The sequence below is a fragment of the Brachyistius frenatus genome, unplaced genomic scaffold, assembly GCF_029030835.1.
Source record: "Brachyistius frenatus isolate BFR_SWC_R1_liver_20210118 unplaced genomic scaffold, ASM2903083v1 Contig_82, whole genome shotgun sequence".
In the NCBI taxonomy this organism is placed as follows: domain Eukaryota; kingdom Metazoa; phylum Chordata; class Actinopteri; family Embiotocidae; genus Brachyistius; species Brachyistius frenatus.
In genome coordinates this window covers 232,052-258,375 of record NW_027210681.1, presented here as the reverse complement: position 1 = coordinate 258,375, position 26,324 = coordinate 232,052, and the positions used below count along the sequence as shown (strand labels likewise).

The following is a 26,324-nucleotide window of genomic DNA, read 5'->3' as shown; positions in this document are numbered from 1 at the left end:
AGGCCGCTGCCCTTTTCTTCAAAAAGGGACGACTTGATGGATATTTATGGGCCAGCTGCTGTAGAAGAGAGGTGTGCTCTTTATTGAGTCGTGCTGTGCGATAATGATTTCCTCGCACCGCCGCAGCCGTAGTGACGCCATGGGAAGAAATACAGTTTTAGATATAGGATGATGGTTGGTGTCACAGTAAGTCCAATAAGTTTGGTCCCAACCCATTTCCTGTGTATTTTTGCATGCAGAATCCAAATATGTGCTCATATGTGAAATTAGGCCTAGTTTTATATTCGTCATGATAGCAGTTAGGTTCTGAGGAAGACGTACAAGAATGCGTCATTTAAACCAGTAATGACTCAATATAAGCAATAAAATGCATAAGCTTCAAAGTAAACCTTAAATCCAGCGTTCGTACTCCTGTGAAGGCTCACATCTCGTGTCACTTTCTTTTTTCCCCGTCACAATCAGAGACCTGCTCGGTAACTTTTACTGACAATTTTGGGGATAATAGTGAATGATAAAATATCGTGTAACTGTTGCACAAGTAGAGATTACTCAAAAGCCCACGAGTCGGCTCAGCAATGCAGGTTATCAGGCCGCATCTCGCTAATGTCCGCGGCGTACTGACAGTCGGGACCGTGTTCTCTCAGAAGGAGCTGCTCACTGTCTTCAACGTAGATTTCCTTTACATGTTTACTGTGGATGAATCGTAAAAAATTAACACGCAGCATCAGAGTAAAACAGATATCTGCACCTGTGTTTCAGTTATTTTCCTGTTGCGACAGAATAAAAGAGATGCCCTTGTTAAAAAGAGAAATATATATATTTATACATATATATATATATATATATATATATAAAAGGAAATTGCTTGTGACCCTGCTGTTGAAATGGTTCGCTACAGATGGGCAGACAGACATAAAGAGATGCTGCAGCAGTAAGTGGTAAAAAAAAACCGAAGGGCAGGACGGGGTGAAAACAGAGACGGACCAGCAGAGAAGAAATATGTGTGTTTTGACCTTTATTTACTGAGGGATTGTTTACTGAGCATGCCTGCGGTGTGTTTGAAAAGTCTTTTTTGATAAGGGAGGCTCCAAACTGAGTGAACTGACCCAGAAGTTTCTAACTGGCAGCTATGATAAAAGCTCGCAGTATTCTACAAATGCTAAGAAAGGAAGCTTCAGGGATTGCATTCGTTTTCTCTGGCCATGACGGGAAAACACAGCACCACCCTTCAGGAGAAGAAGGGAGAAAGAGCTGTGAGATTCCCTCCCATGAGATTTTTTTAGATTTCATTAAATGTGTTTGTCGATGTTGCTGTTGTTTTTTTTTTGTTGTTGCTTTGGTGTTAGAAATATCTCTTCATTATGGAAGCAGAGTAAGTTAAAGACTACTTGTAGTCATTACCTGATATGTCAATGTGAAGATAACTGCATGCTCAGGCCTGTTGGTCAAGGTTATCCAAAACCCCCAAGGATTACAGGTGTTTTTATGAGTATTAATTTTGACTCTCTTCCAACCAGTCGTGTATAATTAATGAATGATGTGACAAAAAAAAAAGGCAACACATAGAAATATTTGACACTGCATCGCATCATTTAAAGCTCTTAGCACATACCGGACGTGTACAAACGAAGTAAGCACTAAAGTTACATTTGCGAGGGTTTGTCCGGGATTACTATGTTGAAGCAGTAAATGTCATAAAAAGTTGCTGCTTTTCCAGCTATGGAAGAAGAAGAAGTAGCAACTTCTTTGTCATTTCAGCAATAACATAAGACACCTTACAAGGGCAAACTGTTATCTGGTCACTGGGGGTGGGTTTTTCAAGCATAAATACTATTCGATAAGCACCTGAAACCAGCACCACCCCGAGCAGCCAGAACCTACACACACATAAAGAAAAAGAGAGACTCACTTGCACCGTAAACTTTGGTTCAACAAACGCCGTCCAACTTCTAAAACCATCGCCTTGGACAAGTCTGATAAGAAGCACGTCTTTAGCTTCCTCTGAGATGAGGGTTGTTGTTTGCACCGCACATCCAACATCAAACTCACTTCATCTGGCCATTGATTAGTTGATTATCGATCGAAGTATTGATCGCTGCGTCTGCTCGCTGCTTCACTCTTATGGCTGTGCACAGCTGTGGTAGATTTATATGCTGGCTTTACCTGCAACTCACAATGCTCCTGTTAGCAACATATTCTTCTTCTCCTTATGTTGTTTATGGAAGCTAACAGACAGCTTTTAGGTGCATTACAGCCAAATTATAGTCCTATATATTATTTGACTTTTTATATATTAATGACTATTTGAATATTCGACAAACATGACCCACCCCTACAAGTCACTGGGTCATAACCAGGGGCAGGTATACGGGACACCAACCAGGAATATGAGTCAGCATAATTCATATGCCCACGTAGTGCTGCTTTCAAGTCAATATTAGGTTTCTAAATCAATACTGTCCCACAGTGTTTTAAGCTTTGGTGGAGGTACTCTACAGAGAATATAATCAGCCTTATGTCGGAAGTCATATTTGTATCTGTGGAGAGAAAAAAAATTGAACTCTTCCCCTGATGAAACAACATATGTCAGAGGAATGAAACCATCTGAGGCTTTGTGCATGATTTTTGAAAATGTGTCTCTTGCTCATAAACGGTTTATAAATGTTCACAGTGTGCACCATCAGATGGTTTAGGCTGCGTGCTACCAATTAAGCCGCAGCCTAGGCATTCAGTAAATAAATAATCTCATCTGTTTTAAAATGTGGAGCATAAACATGAGCTAAATATCTTATCTTCACAGTTTCAGTTAGGACACCACAGGCACAGACTTCGACCAAGTTTCAAAAGATACAGAAATTTTAATTCTCACAGAATTTTTGTTGAATATTTATCATAGGAATTGAAAAAGACAACAAGCATATATTATAAAATTACATTACCATAAACAACTTGTCATAACAGCACACAACTTTTTGCTTGTCCAAATCTGATTTCTATGCCTTTAACTTGTTGTAACGGCTCTCCGGTCTGTTTGTGAACTCTGACATTTAAATGTACCACCTGATACACCGAACAACCCTTCTTTCTACTTCAGAAGACACACACATTCCCACATATTTTTGTTTCCGTCTCGTCCCAGCGTCTCTGGGTCTTTATTCCTGCTCTCAGGGCCAATCAATAATCAGGCAGGGCAGCAAGTAGCTTGCCAGAGACCTTTGCTATCAGTTAGCATGGCTGCCTCGCTGGCAGGGCGGTCGGTCTGCCACTCTGGAGGGATGTCAACCGTGAAGGACGCTGTTACAGGCCTGCACACAACAGGACTGTCACACTTACACCCACTCAGACACATCTGTGTACCGGCACACGCGCATGTAATGGCGGAAACAGAGGACGGAAGAAGGTCTGCCAAGCAAAGAGGAAGTAATGACAGAGAGGGGAAGTGAAATGATCTGATAATCATGAGTGAAATCTTGAAGTATTTTTTCCCACCACCGCATCAACAGGTCACAGAGATCATTGCCTCATCAGTGTCTCGTGGGGAATTGTTAGCTCCCGATAAAACGCGACTTGAATAGTGCTTAAGCACATTTTGCTGAAGTGGCCTTTTGAAGGTAATTAATTTACAAAAGACTGCAACGCCAGCAAAGAAAAGATCTGTGTTTCCATTTGCAACAGTTTGGAGATTTTCTGTTTTGTCTCGACAGCAGAAACCATGACAATTTAACAGACCGACTAGGTTCTCTGCACGAGGCACATTTAAAAATTAATTAATCCAAATTCTCTGTCAGAAAACGCATTTGGAATATTTTGATCCACAAAGCCATTTATTTTGGTTTACGGCTCAATTCAACACGGAGACACAAAGAAAGTGTACGATTCAAGTCACAGAGCACTTTTTTCAAGTTTGGAAGACGTTGTGATCTTAATTAAACACGGAAAAAGTGTAATAAAAAAGGAGTTAATATGTTATGGAGTCACATTTCCTAAACATAACTAAGTCTATTAAACCTGAGGAGTCGTGCACAAGACTCTGGTCTCCGGTGTCAACGCCGTGCTTCGCTCAAAGCATATTTGGTGACGCAAATTAGTCTGAAAACCTATTTTGTAGGAGACAGGTTTGTACCGTCAGGTCGGATTGTTGGAATTCACTCTGTATGTGCCTCCCCGCTGATCTGGATTCACCAAACGGAAGAACAATAATTAAATCATGAATACTGCATCACATGCGCCGACCGGCGATTGGATTTATCTCCGCGTTGATGTCCTCGGCACACTCGGCTCTTGGAGGGTCTGCTAAAGACGTCCGTGTCATTTTGAGGAGTTCGGTCGGTGGATCCGATTGACCTGTTTTTTTTTATCATTTATTTTTCATAAATGGCTGCAGCCTTCTCTCGACTGCTGCGGTGCCTTGATGAAAGGTGAAAATCAGCAGATTCCTCGTTCCTTCCTCATTTCCTTTCTGTACGCAGAGGGAGTTAGAGACAAAAGAAGGACACAAAAAAGAGAGGTTGAAGTGGAGGGGTGCGTGTTACCCAGCATCCAACGCTTTATTGATCCTCGCGGTGCCTCTCCCTTCTTTCTCTCTTCACAGTATTGCCCAGTAAATTGGACTGTTTTTCTCCGCCGCTGATTGACGTCTGCCTTTCTGCGAGCGATGTTGTGTTTTTTGTTTTTTTTAACTCGCGGTGATATTTTCAGCTGCCTGACATGATGTTTTTTTTTTCTTTTTCTTTGTCTGTCACTCGACATCCGGCATTAAAATGATACGATTCTTTGAGTGTGGCGGTGTCTTGAGCTGACAGGTGACGAGTATTAAGCTAAACAACCTACAGTGCATTGTGACAACTCTGTCAGCACAAAAAAAACCCCAAAAAAACAAAGAGTGAGGACAACAAATGGCGCTTCTGTCACTTCACACCAGGACTAACAAAACAGCACAGCCCGGTCCAAGCATGAAATCATGTCTGCGGGGAAATCCTTCATGTTTCAAAAAAAAAAAAAAAAAATCAAGTAGTGTTGCATAGCGAGTGCAGAGAAAAATACAGCAGTGCTTTGTGATTGAGGCCTTTTGTTTGAGTGTCTCGGTGTGTGTCGCTGAGGAACTCTTGTCTGGACACATCGAAGGCCCATTGTTACGTTATGGATTCTTTCATACACCGTACACATATTGATCTCCTTCGTTGGCAGCCGTTGGAGGGAATTTAATCTCATTAAGTCCTCGTGGATCTACGTGAACATCTTGAAAAGGGCTGAGCTGAGGGGTTATTTGCATCGCTGCATGACTGTACATCCGTAGTTCCATCATACCATCCGTGCTTTGTATATGTTTATTATATAGTCAAATTACATCAAATTAACTTTCAAATTCCAGCCGTATATGTCAGGAGTCCAGTTTTTTCCTCCGTTTTTGCCCCCGATCACCTCTCCTCCTGTGTCCCCTGTCTTTGTCTGTGGCCACACCACTCACCTCCCGTGGCCACGCTCCTCACCGGTCCCAGCAGATGCAGCCACTCACCCCTGATCACCACCTGCAGGTGTGCTGCATCTCCCTGATCACCTCCCCGGACTAGATGTACCCTGCCCCTGCACAACTCTGGTTGTTGGTGCATTTTTGTTAGCCCCCCGTCCGTCTTCCGTCTGCTCCCCGTCCGTCTTCCGTCTGCTCCCCGTCAGCTCTCCGTCAGCTCTCCGTCAGTCCTGTTCCCGTTCCTCCGGCCTCTGTGTCTCCTGCGGATATCCCCGTCAAAATCACCAGTCGGTGGAGTTGCCCTCCCGGCTTGGAAGATTGTTGACGCCGTCCCTTCCGCTGGTCTGCCGGTTGCCCTGTTACCCGTGTCCCCGCAGGAGCTGTCGGTTGAGTTGCCCTCCCGACTGGACGTAAAGTGGACACGCTCGGTGCCACCTTTTGGTTTGTAGTTTTTTGTTTGTTTTTTGGACAATAAAGACAGTATTTTTGGAACTTGAAACCTTGAGTCTGTGAGCTTGCATTTGGGTCCTGGAAAAACACCCACCTCATAACAGTATAACCATATATATATATATATATATATATATATATATATATATATATATATATATGTGTGTGTGTGTGTGTGTGCTGGATGATTTTGCAAAACGTTTCCCATTTTCTATTATTTATTTGTATGTTTATCATAACTGTTGTATGGTTAAGGTCTGGGAGAGATTTTGGCTCTGTGACTACAAACACTGGTCCGCTTCATTAAACCCGGATGGACTACAAACCTAATTACCACGCTAGTCTCCACTCTTTTATTGTTCACCACATTTAACTTGATAATTGGTGTTAAATGTCACTAATGCGCTCCAGAACCTAATTCCTTTGGATATATAATCATAAACAAGGTCAAATAGAGTGTTATGCCAGTTTGTAAGTTGAAACGTGCTCAAGGGTGATCCAAAATCCATCTTTGGGACAAAAGGGCTATTATATTATACTGCAAGAGCCTCGAACTCTTTACAATGAAACATGAGACTTTTGAATTGCTGTAAAATATTTCTGCATATGTTGCTATATCACGTTTCGGTCACTTTTTTTTTGGTCTCTTTCAAGCTACAAACAGTGACTTTACAAACATGTTTAAGGCTTTTATACCTGATTGAAGGTGGAAAAGTCGGCTGTGAGCTCACAGCCCGAGTGTCGCTCATCAGCTCCCATTTAAACGTCTGTTTGGTTTACGTTCACTGTCAATCTCAAGGTCACATTAATGGGAATAATCCTTCACTGGAAGGTTACAGAAGTCTTGATTTCTGTCCCTAACATGGGACCCCACTTTTTACAACACATTTTTATGCTCAAACTGAGATTTATCCTCAATCATTTGTAAAATTGCCTTCATCATTGGAGCAATTTTCTTAAACTAAACCTCCCGCAGAGAGGAAACATTATAAAACTCCACGAGTAACTCATCTGATGTGTAAAATCAGTGGTGTCTCCCTGTATTATACCAGAGTAGTTATGATTTAGGATTAGGATTAAAAATTGATAGAAATTTATAAATAACTGTTTACACAACCTCCGTGAGCTATTACTTTGATGAAGACCCTCATTTAATGAAACCACAGCTCACCGCTTACTTAGTACCTGACCCAACTTCCTCTTTCACACTGAAACTAGTCCCTCATTGGCTAATTACCAAAGGGTTAGTGGACTATCCCCGGAGCCCAGTCAGCAGCCGACGTCTCATAACTTAACCCAGCCCGCCGCGCGCACGCGCCTCATACTGCTGATTAAGGGATCTGAGGGCATCCTGAAATAACTCACCTCTCCTAACTCCTTCCGAACACTCCTCGCGGATCACTGCTCATCAACTCTCAGCGTGAAACCTCAACATTATCCATCCATCTCTCTTTGTTTGATAGTTTTATCCGCCACCATCGTGCTTTTTAATTTTTTTCCCCCCAGCTGGTTCTTCCCAAATGAATTTCAATTACGAGAACATCGGCGTTGAGCCGATTCTCCTCAGAAGTACGCAGCGTCCACAATCAGCCATGCATGTTGTTGATAAATCGCTGGGAGAAGTCAGAGCTCTCCAATAGCACCGCTGCGACCGCGGAGTATTAATCACTGCAGGACAGATTATTACCCGTCCGCCATCCATCTTTTTTTTCTGCTGGTGACATTGCAGGGTCTAAACAAACAATAGTGCGTCGGTATTATCCCCGACGCGCGGCGGTGTTGTGAGATGCTCTTTTATGGATCCTCCGGTGTCGCGTAAGTGGCTGGAAAACCTGACTTTATTTTCCTGCCGCAATTTAGGACAACAAGACGATTTATTCGTGGTTTTATTGTGGAGCGAAAAAGACAATTAGTTTGGTTCGAGGCGTCACAGAAAGCTGCAAGACTTTACGACGAATGAACTCGATCATTCAAGACCAAATGCATTCAGAAAAATAATATGAATTTAAGGGCGGATGGTGCCTAACAAGATTTCCTTTGTTTGCTCCGCAGCATCTCCGACGGTCCCTCCGCTGCACTCGGAGCATTTCAAACCCTGCCATGAGAAGGACTTGGCCTACTGCCTAAATGGCGGCGAGTGCTTTGTCATCGAGACGCTCAGTGGGCCGCACAAGCACTGCAAGTAAGTGATCATATTATTTAAATGCACTTCGCTTCTTTTCTTTTTTTCTGCTCGTTTACTTCTGAGAGCATAAAAGCTGTGTTGTGCTCCAGATGTTGATGCTGTGTCTGCTTTGTTGTATGCAGCTGGCTGTTGATGAGGCTTTTCTTGCCCACTCTGGATTAGACACTAGATGTTTTTCTGCCTTCTTTTTTTTTGGTTTTGGGGGGGGGGAGGGTGCAGGAATGTGAATATGTTTGTTATGTATATTTCCTGTCAAGATTTGAGTTGTGACTATACGCTAAAAACCAGTCAAACACTTGCTGTCACCTTTTGCACGTCTGCAGGAAGGTTCTGAAGAGTTTGTCGCTCGCTCCCTTTGTGGCTTTTATTCACAAGTCTAGGCCTAAAAAAAGGCAACACATCCTCCATGGAAGGTTTTCAAATCCCTCCTTTAGGACAACCCACATCTCTGCCATTGTTCTGAGTCTGAGACTGTATATAAAAGTGGTCGTAGCTTCCGGCTCTGAAAAATGAGGCCGATGCAGAAGTGCCTTAAAGCTGCAATACCACCGGGTGCCACCAGAGGCCGGCTCCAAAAAGCATCCGCCGGCCAACATCCCGCCTCGAGGCTTCATAACGGCCGTTCACAAACCAACGGGTGACGTCGCTGCTGGTTGCCGCTCGGTGTTGACCAAAACCACCAATAAGTTCTCATTAACAGCTATTTGCACTGTTTCTGTGTTCCACTATCAAAACCTCGGGGCCCCAAAAGCTTCACAGGAAGTCGCACATTTATGACGACGTAATGGACAAGTTAGGATTGTGTGGAAGATACTGAGCGCGCAGATCAACGACTGTGGCTGCTGTGAATCCAAGCTGACAGCCGCCATCAGCTGCCAAGGAGCCAGCCATGGATCATCCCATCAAGCCAATATGGATCCGGAGTATCATCCTGAACCGATAAGATGGTGTTGGCAGCGTCTATACAGGCTGCACCCGTTTGATTTAATGAATAATGAAGAGATTTTGTGCAGCTGTGTGTGTGTGCGCCATAGTTGTCCCAGATTTGAGAGTATAGAGCTCATGGGCACTTAGTCTGTTCAAATGTGGAGCCCTTTACTAATTAAGTCCCAGAACAACTTCTTCCAAAATCTAACCTCGGGACTTCCACCCGACCTGTTTTTCAAAGAGCCTGTTTTGTTTTTTTGTTTTTTTTCTTGTCGCCCCGCCGTGAGCTACGAGTGCACATCCGTGTGAGAGGGGAACGTACGCGTGTGAGGGTGAAGCTCGGCGACGTAGCGACTCATTAAACGGAAAAAATGCGAAAGTGGAACACGGGATAAGTGATGAACACACGAGAGAGGCTGTTTACACGAACACAACACCACGTCTCAGACAGCAGACATCTTTTCTCTGCAGCCTGCATTTTTTTTTTCTCCACTTGACGTTTTAAGAAACCAGATGATTGTAGAAACTCTGAGAGTCTCCCACTTTAAAATGCTCCCCGCTGCAGTTCACAATCTTTTATGAAACCCGGTCGAAAAGTCCACGACAAAGACAGACATCTGCTTTTCTTCAGGACGAAAGGATGTCAGTTGAAAGAGTTGAGGGGAAGAAGGGAAAAGGGAGACCAGGGTGTCGCGGGACAAGGAGATTGGAGACGGAGCTTCTGTTGCCATGGCGACGTAACATGCAGACAAGCGTGGCTGGTTAAAGAGCAAGAGTTTCTTTTTTTTTTTTTTTTTTTTTTGCGACAGCCTTGATCGCACCGTCTCAGAATGTAAATGTGAGTAGAGGTAAAAGAAAAAAAAATTAAAAAAAGAATAAGTTCTCTGCTGTTTAATCGTGTGGCAATGAGCTTTTCTCAAGGAATAATATGGACCATCAAGCAATACGGCATTTTACTCTGAGTTTGAGTAACAGCTGTGTGGTAATGCAGTAAAGCTATGCAGCATTAAACAACTTTGCTTAAAAAAAATAAATATATATATATATATATATATATATATCCAGTCGTCTTTAACACTTTGGAACTAATTCAGCAAAGTTAACGATTCAGTCTTTTTGGAATCAAAACCCTTTAAATATATATTTTATGAGTGGATCTTCTTCCTGAGTGAATACTAAATATGACTAACACTAGTGCTTCAATTGACATGCTGTTGGATATTAATTTATTCTCTTCAACAAACGCATGACAGATTTCAGCCCAGGGCACAAGATCAATGGATAATCTGATTCAATCTGTGTTCACAACAACTTGAGACAAATCAGGTTTAAAAAAAAAGAGTGCGATCAATCCAGACGTTTAATGGAGACAAACCGAGCAGGTTGGTGGCGCTGTTTGTCACCGAATTAATCGGGTTGTTTTTAATTTTGTATTCGTGAGATGAAACCTGATCCCTTTGGGTTTATTTTGCAAAGATTTATTCTTTTATTTTTTTTCTCTCCAAAGAGTCATAACTCAAGTATCAAGCGTCGTGTTTTTTCCCCCGAGCGGTTGTAAAAACAAGCGCGGATCGTCCCCCAGAGCGCCGTTTAGCGCTGTCGGTGTGCGACCGTTGTGTTCGTCAACCTTTCGGGAGGGAGAGAGTAGAAGAGATGTGAGTCATGAGGGCTGCTCGGTGTCCTCACACACACACACACACACACACACACACACACACACACACACACACACACACACACACACACACACACACACACACACACACACACACACACACGCCAGTGCTCACTGCTTTGGGGCAACATAGTCAGGCGCTCAATCATTAGCGTTCAGCTAACCAGTAAATTAGTCAGTGTGCTAAGATAATATTTTTCAGAATATGGCAAAAGGCCAAAGCATCTGGTTGTAAAAGTACGTGATGCTGAATTTGATTAATAACAAAAACATCTTGTGATAGTTTTAGTGTAATTACTGGGAATATAAATATCTTCCAGACCCGTATGTGCTTTTTCCTCTCGAGTTTCTCTTTACTTTAACTCTGTGATTTTTAGACAGGAAGTAGCGGCTCTCTCCCGAAATAACAAATGCAACCATCTCTCCTGACTGTTGTAATCGCCCCCATTGAGCCGGAGCACCGGGGGGAGGATTTAGCTTTATCTCTGCTTACACGACGCTGTTTATTCATTCTGTCTTTCGGAAGGTGCAGTGAATTGGATTTCTGGCCCGTTTATTATTCATTTCCTGATTGCCGGAGTGATCGGGCCAGAGAGAAAAGAAAAAGGGTGTCCCTCGGTCGAGTTCGCTAAAGCCCTTTCTCATTGCCCTCTGCTGAAAGCCCATTCCAGAGCGATGGAAATGCAATCTCACCAGGCAAAGTGGAGGTGGCGAGAGGAGGGGTGGGGGAGTGGGGGGGTGCTTTGGAGGAGATCCCTGCAAAGTCGCTTTTAAAAACAGGATTTGCGCCGGTAGAACGGTCGCTGTCAGGTTTTCATTAGAGCCCGAGCACCGAGTGGTGCGAAGGTCCTCTCATAACGCAGAGGAATGATTCTTCTTCTCGAAAACGAGTTGCCGTTTTTGGCAGCTTTAACGTGCTCAAAAACGAATGCAACTTTGCGCAAGAATCGTCCCCGGTGAGGATTTAAGTATTCAATAGGTTTTGACCATCAGCGTTGCAAAAATGCCCCCTCCCCCACCAAATGTGATGTCAAGGCTGCTTTCACCTACATGAGCGATATTCGGTGGACGTGTATCACACCTAGATCTGAGAATATGTGATCGTCGAACGGTGTGTCCGTGGCGTGGCGGCTATTTTGAGGGATTCGCCAAGACATTAAAGTTGCTCCAATCTGAATGTGCATCGTCCGATCTTTGCTCAAACTTGACATGTTTGATAAAAGTCCCGCCCTGAAGACATCTGCACTGTAATATTCAGTCGTAGTTACGGCGCCACCTGCTGGCAACAGGAAATGTAATGTTTTATACTTTTATGTGCTTCTTTGAGCTGGTTATTCACAATAACATCAAATCGGGTCAGAACAGCCTTGAGACATCGATGATGATATATTGTGAAAGCCGTGGGTTTTCGTTAAACGGCGTCGCCATGGCGATGCAGCAATGTTGGATGTTTCACCATGACACGAGATGTTGTTGTTGAAGGTCGAAACAAAGCGTTGAACTGCTTGCAGTTTGGATTTAATCTGCACCTTCTCACTGCACAGAGGTCTGAACTGAATTGAATAGGGGTACATTTCTCAAGGGTATTTGTTTATTGGAAAGATGAGTAGCAGTGTAAGTTAAAGACAGCGATCAGTAAAGTTGAATGTCCATCACGTCACTCCTCCTCTTCCTTTTCTCCGTCTGTCCTTCATCGGTTCATCACCTCGCACCAGTTTTACAGCATTACCCACGTCGTTTCACAGTTACTCCACCCTTCAGCTAACGTCCGTCACATGCAACAGCATGAAATGGAGGTCAGTTTGAAGTCTTACAGACATTAAATACCAGCAACCGGATAGAAAAAAAAAAAAAAAAAAAGTGAAAAAATAAGATATTTTAATGTAATTCAGTATTGCACATTAATCACGTCGTGTTGCTTTCTAGCACAAGCTAGAAGAAAAAAACAAGCGAGGAGGGGTGAGGTGGCCCAGCAGACAAACCACTTCTTTCTTGAATGTAATCCTCCTTCCCTTACCCACAATCCTCCTCATCCTCCCTCCTGTCTCTCTGGACACCGGCCTTGTCTTTCCTGGACGACCTCGGGCTTTTCCAAAGCGTTCGGCCACGGACCAGCGCCACCAGATTGACTCGGGCCTCACAGGTGCAGAGAGTAGCTGCACAGTAGAATACATAACATTACCTTCACCGTGCGCACACACACACACACACACACACACACACACACACACACACACACACACACACACACACACACACACACACACACACACACACACACACACACACACACACACAAACACACACACAAACTGACAAGCCGGTTAACAAGAGGCATGCGTGAAATTGAAAACACAGCAGCAATAAAACACATTTAGGCAGCTAGTAAACAAGGAGATTAAAACGTATATAAAAGAAAGGATTCATAAGAATCCCAGTGGCAGATTACATATTATTAATATTAGATAGCACTGCACGTTCCTTCTACACTGAATGTAATAGTTGGCCGTATATATTTTTTTACAAACAGCACAACCATCACATTGTGCAACAGTGCTGGCTATTCTGCTTTTCTTTTCTTTTTTTAAAGATTCAACTCTTTATTTCGGCGGTTTTGAGATTTCCCTGGAGTTTCCTCACCATTGTGCACAATTGGTTTTCATGTGTAAGTGAATCCTGCACGCTAAATGTGCATTACCCTGTTGGGCAAAACTGTCCATCAACAGCATATGAAAAAATGTAGTACTCTAAATGTAGTCGCGAGTCGTTAAGAATGGTTTTGGTTGAAATACTGTTGTTTCTTCCACGTGTTAATATTTATACAACAATTTTACAGATAGCGGGAGGCATTATGTTTTCGGCCCACCTGTCCATCCGTCCCGTTTTTACAAACCCAATATCTCAACAATGCCTTGGGGGAATTTCTTCAAACTTGGCAAAACCATTAGCTTGATACTAAGGATGACCTGATCAGAGTTTAATGGTCAAAGGTCAAAGTTCAAGGTCACCGTGACTACATGACCTTCTCATACATCTGTCCTGTTCTCGTGAACGCAATATCTCAAGAACGCCTTGAGGGAATGTCTTTAAACCTGGCAAAAACATTCCCTGGATACCAAGGATGAACTGATTGGATTCTGCTGCTCAAAGGTCAAAGGTCAAGGTCACTGTGAGTTCACATCCGTTTTCCCACTATGTATAGTTAGAACAAGACCAGGTACTTCTTTTTACCCTGTAATTTTCGACCAAACTTCATCCAACCTTAACTTGAATTCCAAATATGTTTCACCAAATCAACGCTCACAGGCTCCAGAACACACTTCATGCTTAAAACCCATGAAACGTAGATCAACTGTAATGTGGGTTGACCCAAGTAGTTCTCCCTGCTTCAGGAAACGTCTCCCTTCAATGTCCTGAAGTCTCTTCCTCTGGTCTTTTCCAAGAACAAATGCAACCACTCGCACAATAAAGCACACGTGTGAGCGTCCTCCCGAGAGACGCCCGACATTGTAGCGGTGAGCTCGGCATGAGTCGAGGAGTAAATGGAGGGGTTACTGCTTTCTGGACCATATTGTTTCTGACAGATGGGATTTACTTTGACAGAAGAGAGACGCTCGGATAAAGGTGTGTCAAGTGCTCACCATATACGATGCTAAAGTGCACATCTGTGTTTGTGCGTGCAACCAATGTTAAGGAGCGTTGTCAATACAGGAACAAAATCTGTGCTGCTCACTACATTCATAAAACCATCTGGTTTATGTTTAAAAAGGAAAATACTATTTAGCCTCTCATTCTCTCTTTCTTCCAGTTTTTTTTTTTTCTTTTTTTCCATCATTTCTCCTTCGCCTGCCCTCCCTCCCTCCCTCTGCTTTCTTTCTCTCTCCTTCCTGTTGCTTTCGTCGATTTCTCTAAAACCCTCATCGCCATCTGTGCGATAATAATGGCACACCAGTGGGAGTTCGACTGGTGTCTCTGACAGTAATAAACAAGGCTGATGCCGTGGCATGCTTTCGAGGTGGGAGAAAATTAAACAGATAAGAGACTGCATATTGTGGCTACAAGGCACCGCTTTCGGCAAGTTGAACCCTCCAAGACGTGAAAGAGGAGCACTCGACATGCCTGGGGAGGGAAAGCAGAAGCTGGGAGGCAGCCGCGAGAGGAGGACAAATATAAACCAGGAAACAAGGAATAAGAGAGAGAAGGCTTTTTTCTTTTTTTGGGTGACTGAGAGATGAGAGTGTGAGCAGCAGTGGGCAAAACGTCAGCGTGTCACTGTTTGCTGATGTAATTAGCACACAATGAATGCTTGATGATCTCTTGGCAGCTCCGTCTTTGTGTTACGTAAAGGGAGGACAGAGCAGTAGAGAGGACTCAGACACCATCGAGCTACATGTGCAAGAGTAGCTTTTAGTTTTACTCGCTGCAAAACCTAAGTCAACATTAAGTTTTGTTTCAACACCCTCAAACCTACAGAGAAATATGAACCAAGTACCCACCTGGATTCCTTTGTTCTCATGTATCCTATTGATCTGACAGCACTTTAACTCTCACTAGGCTAAGCAAGCAACTGTTTATTTCAGAAATCCTGGTTCTGATGAAGCTCACGTTGTCCAGTGACACACGGCAGACACACAAAGTCTATATAGACATGAGTGTGCAAAAGAAACAGCCAGATGTGTCATCATCGAGTGCTGCTCGAAACTAAACCGGACCGACATTGGCGACTCGGAGACTAGCGTCAAATAGTTAAAGCCTTGCTATGTTATGCTGGATGTTAGAAGAGCCACGTGACCCGATATCACTGCGGGAATATATATGTCTGGCCGTCCTGCGTAGGGAATCGTTTGCAGATGTTCCATCCCACCGGGCGAAAACATCGGGTTAATTTTAACCAATCAGCTCGCGTGGAAACAGGCTGATACTCTGCCACTGTGACAACTACCTACCGTGTCCACCATGGTGTTTTTTAAGTGTCTTTGATGAACTCCAGCAGCTCGACGAGCGTTTATTCTGCGCTCATGAAAAAGAAAGTTTCATTTGTTGTTTGGTCCATCCAACCCTCAAGTGTGCGTCAGTTTCAGATTTGGTCTGGAATAATTGAAAGTAAGCTGTTTTCAAGACAGTATGTTCTGTGTCTTCGTGCAGACGTGAATATCTGATTGGTGGCTGATTTCCTGTGATTTGGAGTTTTTCTCAAGCTGTCTTCTCAGCGCCGCTTCTTGATGCTCAGCAACTTCTCAACTTCTGATTGATTTGTATTGAAGTCTTTGTTTTAATTAGCAAGATTTAACAAGTTTAATTGTGCAATTGCATTAGCTCACTCAGTTTGGTAAACAGCACAAAGTATCCAATTAAGGCTCTTTCGCAAACATACACGTCCTGTGTGTGTGTGTGTGTGTGTGTGTGTGTGTGTGTGTGTGTGTGTGTGTGTGTGTGTGTGTGTGTGTGTGTGTGTGTGTGTGTGTGTGTGTGTGTGTGTGTGTGTTCGTTCGTGTCCGTTCTTTTATTTGTGTATATACTAATTTGGGAAAAGCAATACTTTGGATGAATTTGTCAAAGCTGTCAGGAGAATTTAAACAATAAGCTGCGTTCTGTTGTCGGAGTCGTGTCGGTGTAACAACACGAATAATGTGATTTTGACAGAAAGTGATGGGAAATGGAGAATTGGGGACGTGCACTGCAGGCAGAAATACCTGAAAGCGTTATAATAATTGTCAAATTCAACACTGTTATGACTAATTGTATTCAGACAAATTACGATCATTAATCACAGAGACATTTTCGGTGTGAATAACCCTCAGCCTGTGCCAACCGCAGCTTTTTAAAGATGGTTTGATAATGAATGTCCTCAAGCAGTTTGGTAAAAGGCAGTAATTTTAATTCCTGGACTTATTACTGTTTTAAGCTTCTCAATTTCACAGCAGGGAGTCTTAGCAATTAAAGGCATAACATTTTTCTCTTTTTTTTGTACTGTAAATGAGCTTCTAAAGGAAGACTGATGCTGTGTTCCAGATGACATACTTTCATTGGTCCATGAACAAATTGTGCTCTTACATATCACGTCGGTGGCTCCGCCCCTTTCCTCTACCCAGACAAGATGGCGACCATTTTAGGGTGGAAAGTGTCCAACGTTTTCTTTTTTTGGACTGTTTTGAGTGCATCATCCTGGTACTTGCAGTGTATGGCATGGCACTCAAAATAGTGAGTGTGAGTACAGGAGTACAACATCTGGAACACAGCATGTGTTTTTATTGGTTCTCCGTTCCACAAATTGAGATATTGTGGATGTTCTGCACATCACTGAAAAGACATTCCCGTCTCCATCTTGATTTAAAATGAAGCTCAGTTGATTTGCTCAAAATGTGTCTGTTCATTATGATTTTTGACTCCTTCACTAGCAGCTCAGTGGGGTTTAAGTTGTTAAATTTATCAAAAACAATCAAACACAGTTTGTAGAAACCAAAGTATTTACCAGTTTTAATGTGAATTCTTTTAAGATTTCCACCATGAATTGTTGGCAGTAGCTTCCATGCTGCCTGGCATTCAAAGAAGAGGAATATTTTCCAGGTAGGAAACGCTGTGAACGTGCAGGCGGTGCAGATAATGTCACTTCCTGCTGTGCTTTTTAAGGTGACTGACAGCCAGGATGTATTTCAGTACATAAAACGGCGATCTAAATCAGCGAGCAGAAATACAGGAGAAACATTTATAATCCGACGTCGGGATCATCCTCAGGAGGTTCACAACATACTACGAGGCGTTGCATTCGGTCATATGAGTGCGTGTGCGCGTTTTGTACGTGTGCTCGGAGTCACACACACACAGAAATTATACATGTTTGACAGCTCTGCCTGACAGTCAGTGATAGGCTGAGGAAGCAGGAGCAGCGGAGTCATGACCTTACAGTGAAGAGACAAATACAAGACGAAGAGAGATAGATGGGAGGTATAGGAAGTGTTTGGCACATCAAAGGTTGAAGAGTGCTGCAGCATTATCCTCCATAATGATGCACAAACACACAGTACAGTAACAAAAAACCCAGCAGTGAAGCAGAGGAGATTGCAAGAGGACAAGTGGGGGGCAGAGGAGGGGGGAGGGGGTGGAGGCAAGGAGTGAGGAAGTAGACATACAATAATTTGGTGATGTTCCTAATCAAGGCATCCCTTTCAAGTCAGCAGGTTTGATGTGTTAATAGGATGCAAATTTGTGCAAATGAACCGTGGTTTTCCCTCCAAAAACTCTGACTGAGATTGCACCCCCCCTCCCCCCCTCTCCCCCCCCCCCCCCCACACACACACACCCTGCAGGATGGGGAACTCTGAATAAATAAGAGAAGAAGGGAAAACAAAGAAGTGTGCTATCGATTTTTGTAACAAAAAAACCCAAAGTTTTGAAGCTGCCCTCACAGACGCTGTAACGTGCCACGTCTACAGAATGAAAACGAAGGAAGACGATTTATTGTCAAAGTGCAACAACAACACGAAGCAAAAAGATGCGAGTAAAACATATATTTACGTGGAGAAATTGCTGCGGAAAAATGAGAAAGAGAGAAACACGTAAAGAAGGCGGGATGTGGTGGTGGAGATGGAGAGGGGAGGGGGCGGTCAGAGATTGAAGGCGACGGAAGAGGGGAGGGTAGAAGAGAGACGAGCTGCGTCTGCAATATTAAGCAGGGCTGGAGTCCCGGTGCTACCTGGGAGCTGCACACCAGCCTGCTCACCGTAGAGCGCTTCACTCTGGAAAAATGGCAGCAGTGCACCCGAGCCTCAGACACGCCCCGTCCCCCTCCCTGACTAACGAGAAGCAGCCCTCCATCGGGGTGGGGTTTTTTTTCGTGCTCCTTCTAATTTATTAATAGATTTTTTGTTGTTTTTTTTTTTTTGGTATGTTCTACCGTCTCGTCGACGCTGACTCGGCTATAATGGTCACTTTGACATTCGTCTAGAGGTCCTGTCTGTAATCGCCCTTTTAGGCGGCCTTTCCTATAATGATTGACAGTTAAATGTAACCTGAAAATACAGAAATCCCCCGAGATATATATATATATAGTTATATATATATATATATATATATATATATATATATATATAGTTATAAAATAGTTAAACCAGGACCAAAGTGCTGATAAAGTGATGTCGGTGCTGTTTTGATTCAGAGAGTAAAGCCGTCAGAAAACTGGATCAGATGCCTGAAATTCCAACAAATATGAATAGACTTCTTGAAAAGCTGCCCTGTAACATTTTATTACTGCTCTCGCTGAATTAGTACAGATAAATACACATGAAATATGCATCATATTGCTTAGGCATAATTTGTTTTGTAATGAATGAGTGATGAAAGCTGAATCAACCGAGGGAGAACTAATATGTTAATGTTACCTGGTGAAAATGATGAAAGATTTAATCAATGAATTAAACCAAACAGTCCATATGATTTCCAATCAGTGCATCTTAATCTGCATATAATATGTTTCTCATTCCCTCTTTCCATATTAGACGTTATTAGAATCAGTGTATAAATATGAATGTAGGCGTGTGTGCATGTGGGTGAGACTGTGTGAGGGTGAGAGTGTGTTTATGTGTGTACATAAACACTTCTGGCTATAAAAAGATAATCATGTGCTGCAGAAACAGCCAATAATGGAGTCATTATTTATCTTTTTCTTTTTTCTTTTTTTGGGGGGTTTAAGCTGTTTGTGCCGGCCAAGAGTGGAGAAACTCATTCAGGGGTCGCAGCCCCACAATGCTTTGCTTCAGGCTCAGACCGGACATGTAGGAGTTATTTTCCTTGAGCTGTGCTCGTGTTGGCCGAAGGTTCAACTCAGCATCTGTCAGCAGGTGTCACGCCGTGCTGGAGGTCCACCTGACGTCCACTCGGCTGGTGTCAGCGTGTTGCTGAGAGAAAAGAAGAGGACGTGGATGAATGATAGAGCGAGTATGAGAGGAAGGTGATGAGGAGGAGGAGGAGGAGGAGGAGGAGGAGGAGGAGGAGGAGAACAAATGGAGGGGAGGGGGGGAGGTCTGAGAAGAGATGATGGCGGAGATCCTGACGGATGCTGACAAGCTTCCATGCACTTCTCATGTCACTGGAGCTCAACCTGTCACTCACACACACACACACACACACACACACACACACACACACACACACACACACACACACACACACACACACACACACACACACACACACACACACACACACACACACACACACACACACACACACACACACACACACAGTACAGTACAGTAAACATTCCCTTATAGAAAAACAAGAGCTAGTTGGCATACAGGGATCAAAGCAAACAGGCTGACATGCAGCTCACGGTGGTTTCTGTCTGTTTATACGTCCACACCGAAGCTCCTGAATCCAATTCCAACCTAAACTTTAACATCGAGTTCAAAACCCCAGAAAGCCCATTCTTATCGCACCTTTTCTCCTTCGGGGAGTTCAGGGACGTTTGAAAACTAAGATTTCCTCAATTTCCAAAGATGTCCTCACTCCAAAAGGTCAAATATTTGTTCTCTTAAAGATGCGAGTGTAAGAGCACACTTGAAACTGCAGAGTCATGGTTTCATTGGACAGATGCTCGCCAGTATAATTCATATGCTCTGTAATAACCTTCATAGTGTACAACTCTAGCTTTTACTTTGTAAGAAATGAAAGAACATTCAGCCAACTGATTTTGGGGAAACTGCTGCCAACGAATCTGCAAATAAAAACTCCGCAAATCACAAAGCCAAATGTTTTAATTCCAAACAATTAATCTCGGATTCTTTTGTTATCTGTCATCCGTAATTGTTTGTTTAATTTTGGCTCCTACATTTTACGCCGCACACTGAGTTGTGGGACAATAGTGTCCATCAACATTTTTTGTGAGTGCATGCTGACATCTCCGAGTTACTTACTTTTGTGAGTTTCCTCAGCGTCAATGCACTGCAAATTGAAAAAAAAAAGATAAAATTAATATGTTTTGTTGGAATTGGGGCACAGTTGCCAAATACAACCCGCTGGGACCATTTAACAAGTCTGTGTTCCTTGTGTCTCACTGTGTGCATGTAAGCTGTTCACAGCCCCAAAGAAAAAAAAAAACCAGAAGCCGATTAAGTTTTTGTTGCACACAAGCTTTTCTTCACGTGCAGTTTCTCTTTTTGCTGCAGTGATTTCAAAGACTTAAAAATATTGTCCTTTTCAGACTGTAGAACATTAATTGTCTCAGACTTACGATTCGGTGCCGTTATCGTGCATCCAATCGTGTGCTTCTAAAAACGATGTTGTCTCATGATTGAAACACAGGTACTTTTCTTTGGATGGTTCTTGATCAGGTTATAATTACACTAAAGATGTCAGCAGTGTAAACGTTTATAGCTGGTAGAGTTTACTGTGCATTAACCATCAGTGAACAATCCCTGATTGACAGCTGTGGATTTTTCTAAAGTCCAATTCCCAAGATAAATATGTATATTTCTGAATAGTAAATGAGGAAAACCAAACACATTTAATTCAATATTCCAGTTAATCTTGCAAATCCAAAATGTTTTTTTTTTGTTGGTTTTTTTGCATAAACTCGCCACATTCGAGCGTTATCACGGCGCTAAACAAAACGTCCAGCTGGCCGGCTCCCGACCGAGCTCACGAGGGGATCCCGACGTTATTAACGGCACCGACGCCCCCGACCGTCAACTACTGTACTCCTGCGTTACGATTGTAGCGAATAATTGGTAAAAGGAAGAGAGAGTTGCTTCATCAAACTTTCATTCTCAGATGGAAGTGGCTTTGCATTGTTTAACGGGGACAACAAAAGCTGTTCGGAAAAAAAAAAAAGTCAGCTGTGCATACAAGCTGAAAGTCTTTGCTGTGCTCTGGGAACGAGCAACGAGAAAGACGTTTTACTAGTATTGCTTTGTTGATGGGCCCAGAGGTGGGACTTGCTAATTACTAAATTGTACCATAAAGTTGCTAAATATTAAGACCTTGCAACACTTCCAGTAAGTCTCTTCCCTGTGGTACATCTTGATGAGAAAATCTATTGAAGAAACAAAAATTATCTTTTGTTTGGGTTCTGTGGAATTCGAATTTTTTTTATTATTATTATTTCCTTCCAGGAGAAAGATTTTTATTGGAACATTTTCCTCACGTTAACAAAAACAAAAAAAAAGTATTTTACCAAGTATTTTATTGCAGGTCCAGCATAACCTCCACAAACTTCACCTCTCTTATTTTTTTTAACACACTACATGACTTCCCCTCCTCCTTCCTCACCCTCTCCTTCCTCACCCTCTCCTTCCTCACCCTCTCCTTCCTCACCCTCTCCTTCCTCACCCTCTCCTTCCTCACCCTCTCCGTCACACCGCTGAGGTTGAGGAGCTCTGCCATTTTTTATGTGCCAACCTGAGCCCGAGTATCATCAGTAAAAAAAAAGAAGAAGGATGGGGGTGAAGGATAGTGAGGAGTAAATCTATGTGTTGGACGATGCTACATCGCCCCGAGCAGGTTGGCATGTTTGCGTTTATGTCAATGTGCAGCTGAGCCGCTCGATTCGAGAGGCAGCGGCGGGCTGAAAGTACAGTGAAGGTTTTATTGAGGTCACAAAGTAACGTTATACTTCCTCTATTAGTGGACAGCACGGCGGCTTATGGATATACAAAAGGGGGGAGGGGCGGAGGGTGGGGAGGAGGGAGGGGATCGATGAGCGTTGCAGATGGAGCACAAGTCGGTGGAATTAGCTTTGATATGTGTTATAAATCAGCTGGTGGCGACCGGTGAGCTCACAATGGCGGCGGCTAACGGCTCCCAGTGTGAACATATAAACATGTGTTTCCTACAATGATGTCACAACAACACACACGCACACACAAAATATCAGTCAGGAGGAATAACGATTCATTTGATGGAATACGTTTTCTGCAAATAATTAGAAAATGAATACGACGTGATATAAAATTGCCTGAAGTGTGACTCATTATTTTCAACCCCTCTCAGTTTCTTTATTTGTAATTCCTTTCACATGCCTTTAAACCTATTAAATATGCATATACGGCTCATTATTCTATATTTTCAAGCTTTTTAATGCCGTACACTATAGAGATGTATTTACGCAACATCAAAGCGTCGGGAGTCGGGCGCCGCGGCCGGCTGTTAATAAGGATAGTAATGAAACCTCCCAGTGATGTTCACTGTGATGGTTTCTTTAGCGTACCTTCATAAATTCACAGAGGAATGTGTGCTCACGTTTTAATTTAGATGACGGAAATAGCTTTCTGTTTTTAAATTGTGCTGTAAACCACAGAAGTGGCGGTTGAGCTGATGTCTTTGTTGGCATTATTTATTGGTGCACACATACTGGACTGTATTTATGATGTTTTATAGAATATATTTTTTGGGGGATGCGATTTCCATCCAGTGAGGAACAACACAATACACCTCCGGAGTTTAACCTCTTTATAGCGCTTTCCCTCTGGTTATGAATGAGCATTATCACAGTGAAATGAATCAATAAAATACATTATAAATGGCTTGTTTCGAGTCACTTCACATTTCTTTTAAGTCTGGAGGTTCTTCTCTGTTTAGTTGTAGTTGTGTTTCTGCACCAGTGACGGTTTCGGCTTGAGGCCTTTTGTTTTTCTTGTCGTCCATCTGTTCATCCGTCCCGTTCTCATGATCGCGATATCTCGGGATGACCTTGAGGGATCGTCTTCAATTGCGGCGCAAACATTCACTCGGACTTGAGGATGAACTGGTTCAAATTTGGTGGTCAGAGGTCACCGTGACTCGCAACAGTTCATCGGCGAAGTATGACAGAATTTCAACGAATGTCTAACAGGATAAAAATGATGACGTGATGATGGATTCGTATCCAAAAGGTCAAAAGTTAACTTTACTGCGACATCCCGATGTTCTGCAAAAACACTTTAATGGCTATTATTCAACACTGTAACGCAGAAATTAATCGTGGGTGTCCATCTTGAAACTACTGTAAAGAGCTTCAGTGTCGGGTTGAAGTTGTGTGAAGCGTCGACATTTTTGAATTCCTAGCGTCTCTACAGCAACATCCATGTTTGAATCATCGTCTGTTTCAAGTTCAGCACTCAGAGGAGCGAGCAGGACGTTTGTTGTGTTATGTTACAGTAAACAGGGTTTTGACATCCAAGTTTTAGTGTGAAAATAACCACTATCATTGTGTAAAGAGTAGATGTTTGTATTTCAGGTGTGACATTTTGTTCTTCTTTTAATCCTCGTTGAATAAAAGCAGACTGTGACATTAAGCGAAGGTTATTAGTCCGGGAATACAGCGCAGTTAGTCTGTAAAAGGGCACCTCTGCTTGCAGCACCGCCGTCGGTGATTAGTATGCTTCGTTACTGCTTTGCTAACTTTGACGAGCTGGTTGCTAAATTATGCAAAACACGCCGCAAAAGCGAGTTTACACGACTAGAAGCAAAATGCCTGAAGCGAGATCAGAGGCGCGACTGACTTCTCTGACCCGTGCAGAAATATTGATGCTGGCCCATCAGAGAGTTGGTCTCCTCCGATTGAGGCTATGGTTGTTGGGGTTTTTTTTGCCTTTCTTCATCCTCTCCAGAGATTGTGATACAGTCAAATATTTGTGATCCCACTCTGCCTGTAGGAAATGGTGCACATACTGGTTGTAGAAAATCTAATCAGAATTTTTTTTATGCTGAACGAGGGAATGAATGTGTCTCTCTGGAAAAATAATTACCCTGCCTTGAATCAACATTGTGAATAGACTCATCACCATCAGCCACGCTACTTTAAAGAGTCTAAATACAAGGAAGCAAGCCAGACTTTTACACCCTTCATGTAAATAACTTAAAGCACTTCAAAATCAACACTGCGATTTTAAAAGGGATTTGAAGGTCGTGTCGCTACCGCGAAGCAAAGTCTAGTTTTTGAAATAGCCCGCAGTGCTGCGCAGTCATTATGAGCACTCATCTACATGTCGGGAGAAACAGTTTAACTCTACACGGTTAATCATTTATATTGTGGTTGACTCTTGTTTTTTGGGGCGGGGGGTTTAAGATCGTAGAAATGTGGTGTGAGGTGGCGAAGATGGACGAACACAGTATCAGTATCACCTCCCGTCTGGAGACAAAAACTCGGTCTGCCAAAGTCACGGAAAGATTTTTGGGTTTACGCAACTCAACTCACATTTATTTATAAAGCAGCTATTATACAACAACGCATCCCAAACTGTTTCACAGAGCAAGATATAAAAAAATTAACTTCAAACACAAGAAAAACAAGAAAAAGAGTAAGATGAAAACAATAAAACACAATTAAAAACCCCAACAATAAGTAAGACAGTAAAATAACACAGCCTCAATTAAAAAGCTAAAAAGATGTCTACGTTTTCTTTTGTTTAAAAAAAAAACAGCAGTTGTTAAATCACTACAACTAATTGCAGTAAAAACTTTAGACTTTAAGAGTAAACTCCTAAAGATTTGGGTTTGATGTTGAGATTGTTGTAAAAGACACCACCATCGATGGAGACGCCCACAGCTGCTGTCTGCCTGCGTGGGACGAACCATCGTGGGACGAACCATCGTGGGACGAACCACCGCGGGACAAACCACCGCGGGACTTAATGCCTGTTATTGCCGGCTGCTGCGCTTTAGCATCTTTGGAGAAATGCCACCGTCTTATTTCCCAACTGTCCAGAAAAACATACATTTTCCCCGCTTGACATTTACTCCCCCACATCAGCATATTCCACCGCCCACTGTCATTTACCTATTTCTCATATTTGTAGGGAAATTACGAGTACCGCAATGTGTCGCACATAAATTGAGACAGCGCGATGGACGTAGAGTTTGTGTGCGTTGCTGTTTGGTCTCTAGGGAATAAAAGCGAAGCGGAAGCGTCGTCTTCTCAGCTGACGGTAGTGTCTGTGTATAAATTATGTTTAGATCTCCTGAGTTCGGCTGTGCAGTGATATTTACAGCACTCTGCAGAGTAGCACACCTTCCTGCTGCCGCGCCTGCGCGCATGCCAGTGCAGAAAAACGCCAGCGTCTAATGAGGAGAAGAGCGATTTTTTTTGGGGGGGGGTTTGCAGCAGATGTTGAATTCTTCACATCCAGTTCAGCTACGCAGACAATTATCTAGAAGTGAGAGACACTGTGAGGCTGTCGGAGGTCTTTTAACACTATTTACAATCGTTTAAATGAGATAAAGAGTCATCTGACATCCGAGAAGTTTGGCAAACTGTTGCACAACATTAATTGACACTCAGTGGGGAATGATTCGATTCAACTTCTGAAACCCCGCCTCACATATTTTGATTTCCTGTTACTGTCTTTATATTTTATATATATATATATATAAGACTTATCCGCCTCGCCGATAATACATCTTTACAATTCTCCGGACTGTTTTCCTACATATTCGGATGTAGCTGTAAACACTCTGTAGGCTGTAGCCGTGTTCGTATACGACGCTGATCGCGGCGTTAATGTCGGAACAACAGCGGCGTGGAGAAAAGTGCGTCTTCTTCTCCGCAGCTAATCAACCATTTTCGCCGAGCGCTCTCTCTACACTGAATTTGACATGGAAAAGAAGATTAAGGGGAGCAGGAGGCATGACTGCAGTGACAACCCCAT

General features: G+C 43.0%; 1 protein-coding gene across 1 annotated transcript in view; it reads left to right on the top strand.

Annotated features, from left to right (window-relative positions):
- Positions 1-26,324, top strand: part of LOC138627161 (pro-neuregulin-3, membrane-bound isoform) — a 317,078-nt gene that overhangs the window by 185,093 nt on the left and 105,661 nt on the right. Inside the window, exon 2 of the mRNA XM_069709306.1 lies at positions 7,970-8,099. Coding sequence (XP_069565407.1) covers positions 7,970-8,099 — 130 coding nt within the window. The remainder of the gene's footprint in view (positions 1-7,969; positions 8,100-26,324) is intronic.